Source organism: Drosophila persimilis, unplaced genomic scaffold (assembly GCF_003286085.1).
Source record: "Drosophila persimilis strain 14011-0111.01,24,50 unplaced genomic scaffold, DperRS2 tig00000808-arrow-arrow-pilon, whole genome shotgun sequence".
Classification (NCBI taxonomy): Eukaryota; Metazoa; Arthropoda; class Insecta; order Diptera; family Drosophilidae; genus Drosophila; species Drosophila persimilis.
The window spans coordinates 140,110-150,588 of record NW_020825357.1 but is presented as its reverse complement, the minus strand read 5'-3'; the positions used below and the strand labels follow the sequence as shown (position 1 = coordinate 150,588).

Here is a 10,479-nt window from a genome sequence, read left to right as displayed (position 1 = left end):
TCTCGACCACGAAAATGAGGCCGATTTTTGGCAAATTGGATGATGTAACCATCATGATTTTTTGCGATCCTTTTTTCTGGTGCCAATCGGTTGGCAGGACTCTCCCGGTCACGAAATGACATGCCACGCCTCGATCGGTTGCCGTTTAGCAGAGATATAGCTTGCAGAAAAAAACCAGTATTTTCATGATGTGCAAATCCAACATTTCGGAAGGCTATATCTCAACTAAACGGGGCCAGATCGGCGAAGGACCTAGTCTCCCAGGATCGTGGGGATCCAGCCTGTCGATTGCCACCAAAATCTCGACCACGAAAATGAGGCCGATTTTTGGCAAATTGGATGATGTAACCATCATGATTTTTTGCGAAAATCGTGATGGAATGGATATCCTTTTTTCTGGTGCCAATCGGGTGGCAGGACTCTCCGCATCACGAAATGACATGCCACGCCTCGATCGGTTGCCGCTTAACAGAGATATAGCTTACAGAAAAAAACCAGTATTTGCACGGTGTGCAAATCCAAATCTTCGGAAGGCTATATCTCTACTAAACGGGGCCAGATCGGCGAAGGACCTAGTCTCCCAGGATCGTGGGGATCCAGCCTGTCGATTGGCACCAAAATCTCGACCACGAAAATGAGGCCGATTTTTGGCAAATTGGATGATGTAACCATCATGATTTTTTGCGAAAATCGTGATGGAATGGATATCCTTTTTTCTGGTGCCAATCGGGTGGCAGGACTCTCCGCATCACGAAATGACATGCCACGCCTCGATCGGTTGCCGCTTAACAGAGATATAGCTTGCAGAAAAAAACCAGTATTTGCACGGTGTGCAAATCCAACATTTCGGAAGGCTATAGCTCAGCTAAACGGGGCCAGATCGGCGAAGGACCTAGTCTCCCAGGATCGTGGGGATCCAGCCTGTCGATTGGCACCAAAATCTCGACCACGAAAATGAGGCCGATTTTTGGCAAATTGGATGATGTAACCATCATGATTTTTTGCGAAAATCGTGATGGAATGGATATCCTTTTTTCTGGTGCCAATCGGTTGGCAGGACTCTCCCGGTCACGAAATGACATGCCACGCCTCGATCGGTTGCCGTTTAGCAGAGATATAGCTTGCAGAAAAAAACCAGTATTTTCATGATGTGCAAATCCAACATTTCGGAAGGCTATATCTCAACTAAACGGGGCCAGATCGGCGAAGGACCTAGTCTCCCAGGATCGTGGGGATCCAGCCTGTCGATTGGCACCAAAATCTCGACCACGAAAATGAGGCCGATTTTTGGCAAATTGGATGATGTAACCATCATGATTTTTTGCGAAAATCGTGATGGAATGGATATCCTTTTTTCTGGTGCCAATCGGGTGGCAGGACTCTCCGCATCACGAAATGACATGCCACGCCTCGATCGGTTGCCGCTTAACAGAGATATAGCTTACAGAAAAAAACCAGTATTTGCACGGTGTGCAAATCCAAATCTTCGGAAGGCTATATCTCTACTAAACGGGGCCAGATCGGCGAAGGACCTAGTCTCCCAGGATCGTGGGGATCCAGCCTGTCGATTGGCACCAAAATCTCGACCACGAAAATGAGGCCGATTTTTGGCAAATTGGATGATGTAACCATCATGATTTTTTGCGAAAATCGTGATGGAATGGATATCCTTTTTTCTGGTGCCAATCGGGTGGCAGGACTCTCCGCATCACGAAATGACATGCCACGCCTCGATCGGTTGCCGCTTAACAGAGATATAGCTTGCAGAAAAAAACCAGTATTTTCATGATGTGCAAATCCAACATTTCGGAAGGCTATATCTCAACTAAACGGGGCCAGATCGGCGAAGGACCTAGTCTCCCAGGATCGTGGGGATCCAGCCTGTCGATTGGCACCCAAATCTCGACCACGAAAATGAGGCCGATTTTTGGCAAATTGGATGATGTAACCATCGTGATTTTTTGCGAAAATCGTGATGGAATGGATATCCTTTTTTCTGGTGCCAATCGGGTGGCAGGACTCTCCGCATCACGAAATGACATGCCACGCCTCGATCGGTTGCCGCTTAACAGAGATATAGCTTACAGAAAAAAACCAGTATTTGCACGGTGTGCAAATCCAAATCTTCGGAAGGCTATATCTCTACTAAACGGGGCCAGATCGGCGAAGGACCTAGTCTCCCAGGATCGTGGGGATCCAGCCTGTCGATTGGCACCAAAATCTCGACCACGAAAATGAGGCAGATTTTTGGCAAATTGGATGATGTAACCATCATGATTTTTTGCGAAAATCGTGATGGAATGGATATCCTTTTTTCTGGTGCCAATCGGTTGGCAGGACTCTCCCGGTCACGAAATGACATGCCACGCCTCGATCGGTTGCCGTTTAGCAGAGATATAGCTTGCAGAAAAAAACCAGTATTTTCATGATGTGCAAATCCAAATCTTCGGAAGGCTATATCTCAGCTAAACGGGGCCAGATCGGCGAAGGACCTAGTCTCCCAGGATCGTGGGGATCCAGCCTGTCGATTGGCACCAAAATCTCGACCACGAAAATGAGGCCGATTTTTGGCAAATTGGATGATGTAACCATCATGATTTTTTGCGAAAATCGTGATGGAATGGATATCCTTTTTTCTGGTGCCAATCGGTTGGCAGGACTCTCCCGGTCACGAAATGACATGCCACGCCTCGATCGGTTGCCGTTTAGCAGAGATATAGCTTGCAGAAAAAAACCAGTATTTTCATGATGTGCAAATCCAACATTTCGGAAGGCTATATCTCAACTAAACGGGGCCAGATCGGCGAAGGACCTAGTCTCCCAGGATCGTGGGGATCCAGCCTGTCGATTGGCACCCAAATCTCGACCACGAAAATGAGGCCGATTTTTGGCAAATTGGATGATGTAACCATCATGATTTTTTGCGAAAATCGTGATGGAATGGATATCCTTTTTTCTGGTGCCAATCGGTTGGCAGGACTCTCCCGGTCACGAAATGACATGCCACGCCTCGATCGGTTGCCGTTTAGCAGAGATATAGCTTGCAGAAAAAAACCAGTATTTTCATGATGTGCAAATCCAAATCTTCGGAAGGCTATATCTCAGCTAAACGGGGCCAGATCGGCGAAGGACCTAGTCTCCCAGGATCGTGGGGATCCAGCCTGTCGATTGGCACCAAAATCTCGACCACGAAAATGAGGCCGATTTTTGGCAAATTGGATGATGTAACCATCATGATTTTTTGCGAAAATCGTGATGGAATGGATATCCTTTTTTCTGGTGCCAATCGGTTGGCAGGACTCTCCCGGTCACGAAATGACATGCCACGCCTCGATCGGTTGCCGTTTAGCAGAGATATAGCTTGCAGAAAAAAACCAGTATTTTCATGATGTGCAAATCCAACATTTCGGAAGGCTATATCTCAGCTAAACGGGGCCAGATCGGCGAAGGACCTAGTCTCCCAGGATCGTGGGGATCCAGCCTGTCGATTGGCACCCAAATCTCGACCACGAAAATGAGGCCGATTTTTGGCAAATTGGATGATGTAACCATCATGATTTTTTGCGAAAATCGTGATGGAATGGATATCCTTTTTTCTGGTGCCAATCGGGTGGCAGGACTCTCCGCATCACGAAATGACATGCCACGCCTCGATCGGTTGCCGCTTAACAGAGATATAGCTTACAGAAAAAAACCAGTATTTGCACGGTGTGCAAATCCAAATCTTCGGAAGGCTATATCTCTACTAAACGGGGCCAGATCGGCGAAGGACCTAGTCTCCCAGGATCGTGGGGATCCAGCCTGTCGATTGGCACCAAAATCTCGACCACGAAAATGAGGCAGATTTTTGGCAAATTGGATGATGTAACCATCATGATTTTTTGCGAAAATCGTGATGGAATGGATATCCTTTTTTCTGGTGCCAATCGGTTGGCAGGACTCTCCCGGTCACGAAATGACATGCCACGCCTCGATCGGTTGCCGTTTAGCAGAGATATAGCTTGCAGAAAAAAACCAGTATTTTCATGATGTGCAAATCCAAATCTTCAGAAGGCTATATCTCAGCTAAACGGGGCCAGATCGGCGAAGGACCTAGTCTCCCAGGATCGTGGGGATCCAGCCTGTCGATTGGCACCAAAATCTCGACCACGAAAATGAGGCCGATTTTTGGCAAATTGGATGATGTAACCATCGTGATTTTTTGCGAAAATCGTGATGGAATGGATATCCTTTTTTCTGGTGCCAATCGGGTGGCAGGACTCTCCGCATCACGAAATGACATGCCACGCCTCGATCGGTTGCCGCTTAACAGAGATATAGCTTACAGAAAAAAACCAGTATTTGCACGGTGTGCAAATCCAAATCTTCGGAAGGCTATATCTCTACTAAACGGGGCCAGATCGGCGAAGGACCTAGTCTCCCAGGATCGTGGGGATCCAGCCTGTCGATTGGCACCAAAATCTCGACCACGAAAATGAGGCAGATTTTTGGCAAATTGGATGATGTAACCATCATGATTTTTTGCGAAAATCGTGATGGAATGGATATCCTTTTTTCTGGTGCCAATCGGTTGGCAGGACTCTCCCGGTCACGAAATGACATGCCACGCCTCGATCGGTTGCCGTTTAGCAGAGATATAGCTTGCAGAAAAAAACCAGTATTTTCATGATGTGCAAATCCAAATCTTCGGAAGGCTATATCTCAGCTAAACGGGGCCAGATCGGCGAAGGACCTAGTCTCCCAGGATCGTGGGGATCCAGCCTGTCGATTGGCACCAAAATCTCGACCACGAAAATGAGGCCGATTTTTGGCAAATTGGATGATGTAACCATCATGATTTTTTGCGAAAATCGTGATGGAATGGATATCCTTTTTTCTGGTGCCAATCGGTTGGCAGGACTCTCCCGGTCACGAAATGACATGCCACGCCTCGATCGGTTGCCGTTTAGCAGAGAAATAGCTTGCAGAAAAAACCAGTATAGAAATTTGTAGATGTTTTTTTTTCAAAATTGCATACTTTATTGTATGTATTCCTTTCATTTTTTATAAATATTTTATATGTATAATGATGCTACTGTTTATATGAATAATTATGTATGTAAATATGTATTTATGTATATATACGTATGTATGTGTTACAATCAACTTATATATTTATATTAATAACTTAAAGTGAAATGTAAAAGTGCATTATCCTTGATCGACCGGGACGAAAATTGCATGGGACTGCAGGGCTCTCTGGACGGTCCTGGGTGGTCCTGGGTGGTCCTGGGTGGTCCTGGGCGAGATATTGATGTAAGCCGCGCAGATGCATTTGCACCCGAGGTAGTATTGAGCCTGAATTGGAATAGCAGACGTAAGACGATTGGGAGAGGCAGTCTTTGAAAACACTTACCACAACCTGGACCACGGATCAACTTCAGGGGATTGGCAGGCTAAACCGGACTCCATCTAGAACAGGGCCGTAAAAGTAAAAGAATAAAAATTACTTAAATTAGAAAGAAATATTAAATGGAATTTTGGAGCATAATTATGCCCGTTTTGTAAATGGGTTAGGGAAATTCCAAATCTTATAGAAACTAAACTTCAAATTCAGACAGGCTCGGCTTCTCTTTTCCATTTGCAGTAAAGAGCAGTAAGTATTTCGACTGAAGTGATAGTTTGTCGAACTCTAAGCCGTTTCAGACGAACAAAATCCCAAATTTCAAAGTGTTGGATATAGTAAAACTACCCTTTTTGTGAGTGCCACTGCGGTGCGTGCGATGCCAATGAAAATTGCTGGCCACTTAGCCGAAAAGTACCCCCGTCGAATGCCTAAACCAATTTGTAGTTTCTATTCCCTTTTGTGGTTGCGGATTAAATGGCCGTAATTGTTGCTCCTGCGGCCAGGGACACGCGACTCGGTAACGGGATACGGGATACGGAACCACGTGGGTCCTGTCACAAAAATGATGTGTTATTAACGGCTTAGGGCAGGCAATGGCGATTATAATGACGACGGCTACGGCTGGGCAATTATGTTAACCTGCCAATGCCAATGCCAATGCCTATGCCCTGCCCTGCCCCCTCTCTTGGCAGTCATGACATCCGCTTCCGCCTACAATCCGGGGCGCATGCAAGTGTCAATCAAAGGTACATTTAATTTGAAACTGCGATTTCCATTTCCATTCAATCTGTGTCGGAGCGTGTGTCCGCCTCGGATGAATGGATATCGAGTGGCAGCCCCACTTCGGCACACACCGAACCCTTTGACAGCCCTGTGGATAAGCGAATCTTGGAACTATGCTCGTTGCTGGAAATCTTAAACAATTGGGCAATTTGCGATACACTTTAATCATTTGGTCTCCGTGCACAAGTTTTCAATTAAATTTCGAAACAAAACCAAACCCAACCAGGAACCGCAATCGCAATTGCATTCCCATCTTCCCGTAGTTTATGTTAATTACTTTTTGGCTCAACACCTGCCAAAGGCCATAAACAAAGGGCAGCCACAATGGGGCATGGGGGGCATATCCTGACATGGTGTCATGCATTGCCAGATTTTATTATCAGGCGGGACCTCAACGCCAGTCGGGCTCTACCCCCAACCCATCGATCAGGAAGATTATTAAAATTATTTAAGTGGCACTTTGCCTTAAATAAAACTTAGTTATTTAATTTACTCCATTGATCAATCAATATGTAATATACATTTCAGACTATCCTAATTGATAATAAGAACTATTCCTCCCAAGTACCATACAACATATCAACACTATCATAAATAAATCTATTCTCATTAGAGCTCTTCATCGTCACCTTTGGGCCACCCTTAAGCAACTGTTTTCATATGTTTTAATTAAATTGTGGCCTGCTTGCGCGCTTAAATATTCGCCACTCGAAAGCCACTTAAAAGTAATTCAATTACAAATAAAACGCATCTACTTATTTCAGTTTTTCGCCAAAGTGAAGGGAAGAAAAAGTTAATTTCATTAAGCGGGAGTAGCCCTCAGACCACCCTACAGCGCCATAACGCCTTCCCCTTCCACCAGATGATGGTTGTGTGTAAAATTCAGGGGCAGCAGAAATGCATTAAAAATTCATTACAAAATGCACACAGAGGACAAATCTTTCGATGGGAGAACGGGGCGAACAGGGAGCTACAGGGAGCTACAGGTACTCTACTCGCATGGATGTAAGTGGCTCTTGAAACATGCACACAAATGTAAGAAACTTGTCGGCGATGTCGCTGTCAGCCACTCCCCGAAGCGGTGCGGGTTACATGTGCTTGCCACACAAATTTGCCACAAATATTTTCACATGTTTGCTTACTGGAGCTAGAGATGCGAAAGGCATAGTCACCCCTGAGGAGTATCCGTGTAACAGTTTTCCGTATTGGTCCCGGATATACAGGCTACACTATCAATATCAATACAAATAACATACAATATAAGCGATTCTTAGGTATACAAAGAGAACTTAGAATTAGATATACGCGTACTCTAAAAGTCTAACAAAACCCACTAATCGTTAAGGGATTAAGGCACTAATCTCTTAATAAATTCGGAATTCTTAATCTCTAGATAATGCCCTAAACGTTTTCTTATAGAAGGTCATCCCTCTTTGATTCTGGTTCTATTGGGGAAACTTCTGCAGATGGATTTTTATTCACTTTGTGCAAAGGATATTTGCTCAAGGCACTGTTTGCTCAGTGCCCAGGCCCAGGCTCAGGCCCAAGCCCCAACTTTTCTCATCTCTGAAAACTGATAAACTTGTGTCCCTGCACAGACGACTGGGGGACGGAGCGACAGAGAAATAGAGAGGGGGGCAAACACACAAGAAGAAGCGAAACCTGTGTCTTTGGTGCAAAAAGGTTAAGAAGGATGGCGAACGGAAGGACATGAGTAATCTCATATCTCTCGAATGATATGGGAATGGCAAGCTGGACAAACTCGTAAATATTGCTGTTGCTGGCCTGCAGGCGGCCATCATCTGGAGAGCTCAGACGATGGCAATATATGGCGATCATAATCAAGGTCTTTTGGCACTTTATTGACAAACTAATAAAAGCCGAGAGAGCCGACATGGAATGGAATGGTATGGGATGGTATGGTATGGGATGGGATGGTATGGGATGGGGTGGACTGGCAAGACGGAAAGATGGATGGACACTCGTAGATGGAAGCAAACGATTTATTAAAATCCCTCTACATGGCATACATAATAAAAAGCAAATGCCGAGAGGATGGAACGGGGACGGCTCTGGCTGACCTGGCCGTTGATGTGATGAGTAATTTGCTTTTGGCTTTTAATGGTGGCCCGGCCAGTAGCAGAAACCAGACAACGAATAGTTGCAGGACACGGAAATTAGTGCGGAAACGGTTACTACGCTTAGCAATCTGTCAAAAAGCCAAAATGTAATAAATGAGGTCCCCAACAGGACAGAACAGAGCAGAACAGAACAGAACAGAACAGAACAGAACAGAAGACTGGGTGGACAGTCTGGGGCCCATCAACATAATTCATACGAGATGCCAAAGCACGACAAAAGCTTGACCGGAACCAGTGGCAGTGGCAGTGGCAGTGGCAGTGGCAGTGGCAGTGGTAGTGGCAGTACCAGAAGCCGAACACGGACAGCAGTTGGACAAAGGCGCCAACTACAGGATACCACACAGCACAGGATGGCTGTCTTTTATGGTAGCAGATGCACCATATTTCATTACACGTTGATAAGTGGTCATTTGTCCCTGGACCAGGGCCTGGAATGGGTCGGATGCTGGTTTCCTGCATGCCAACAGGCATTTCATAATAATTTTAACAACCTTTTTTACGCAAACTTGCAGCCAGAGACAGCCAGCCCTTTGCCTATGCCCCGCCGTATCATATCATATACGATATTAAATGCACGGATAGGATATATGACTATTCAAATCGTAAGTAGTGTGTGTGTGTGTGTGAGTGTGTGTGTGAGTGTGCCCATTCATATGCTTATTAATTTTTCCACAATTTCCCGCAGGCTTTCATTTAAAGAGTACTGTAAGGGAAGAGAAAGCAAAGTGCTTTTCAAACGAATTAAAGGCTTGGAAAGATGTAAAAGTATTGGGATATTTACTATCAAATTTAATCAGAGGCGGCCATCCCGGTGTCATCATCATCATCATCATCATCGCTCAGAAACTCCAAGCCTTTCTTCCTAATGACATGATGAGCTGTCTTCCGACTGTCCGGCAGAGCCCGGGACAGTGCCGCTGCGGCTGGCCGCGGATTCTGGGGCTGCTGCGGCGAGTAGGATGCCCTGAAGCGTTGCAGATACTCCGGGGCCGGTGGCACATTGCCCACTGAGTGGTGCGGAACGATGCCATGGATGTGCTGCGGCCGGACCAGGCTGCAGAGTTGTATGAGGTTCATCCGCGAGGGCAGCGGCGACCATTTCAGGTGGTCGAGTCGCAGCATAACGAAGCGCTCGGCCCGACTGGTCAGGGTGGCGAAATCTTCGCCGTCGAAAATATGCACTTTGACCCTGTAGTCGCGGCACTCGAAGCGCTGCAAGTCGCTGCTGAGGAGCGCGTAGCTCTCGGCATAGTTGCCCATCAGTCGAATGTGGCCGTAGAGCAGGGTGTGCCCCAGTCGCCTCACCAGAGGCTCGTACCCAAAGAGGGGCAGCTTCAATCGTACCACGCTGTTCTCCTGCCTTGGCAGCTTGTCGATGGTCGCTGCCAGTGTGTCGTAGTCCACATGGACGAAGGGCTGGTCGACAGCGGTCAGGTTGAGGAACAGTAGGTCCGTGCCCTGGGCGATCCATGAGTTGAAGACGGGGTTCGCCACCAGCTGACAGAGATCGTCCTGCTGCACCGCCGAGTAGAAGTAGAGCAGTCTGCCGCCCTGTATCTTCCGGATGAGCACCACCAGACTGCATCCCAGCGCGGTCCCAGCACAGAGCATGGCCTCCAGACGCCTGCCGTCGCTGAGGCGTAGCTCGAAGGGCTTGCCCTCCTCCACGACATGGAAGTCCTGCTCGGAAATGTGCGCCTTACGCTTCTGCAGATACTGCAACAACTGATTGGCCAGTGGCCGGGTTGTGTACATCCGGCAGAACTTCCGGGGCAGCGTCTTCACCTGATTCTCCACCTGGCCGAGGTGCGTCACAAACACCTTGGTGAGGCTCTCGTAGAGCTTGGGTATCACATCGAATATCAGCTCGGGATGCTCCTTCGGACGCATGGCGTGCCTGCAAAAAAACATGCCCTTGATTATTATCGTACAAAGGGAATATCGTATTTAATGGACGCATGGATGTGTGCATATATGTGCTACACGCATCCTGAGACCTTTCTAGAGTCTTCTGCTATAGCTGGAGATATATCCTCCTTATTGCACAGTTTTTCTTCTATAAGCACGCGGATCACTTCCACCATTCAATAAGCTGTAAGCAAGAACAGCTGACTGAGCAGTGTGACCGTTCAATCGGGCTCTGTTTGGTCACACTCTGGCGTTAGCAGA

At 46.9% G+C, this 10,479-nt stretch overlaps 1 protein-coding gene across 1 annotated transcript; it reads right to left on the bottom strand.

Annotated features, from left to right (window-relative positions):
- Window positions 1–5,134: 5,134 nt before the first annotated feature.
- LOC113566654 lies at window positions 5,135–10,207 on the bottom strand. Its single transcript, XM_026993214.1, has 3 exons — window positions 9,092–10,207; window positions 5,396–5,451; window positions 5,135–5,337 (listed from the first exon to the last, which is right to left on the bottom strand). Exon 1 carries the CDS (start codon window positions 10,198–10,200, stop codon window positions 9,100–9,102), a length of 1,101 nt encoding a protein of 366 aa, XP_026849015.1. The 5' UTR covers window positions 10,201–10,207; the 3' UTR covers window positions 5,135–5,337; window positions 5,396–5,451; window positions 9,092–9,099.
- Window positions 10,208–10,479: the final 272 nt, after the last annotated feature.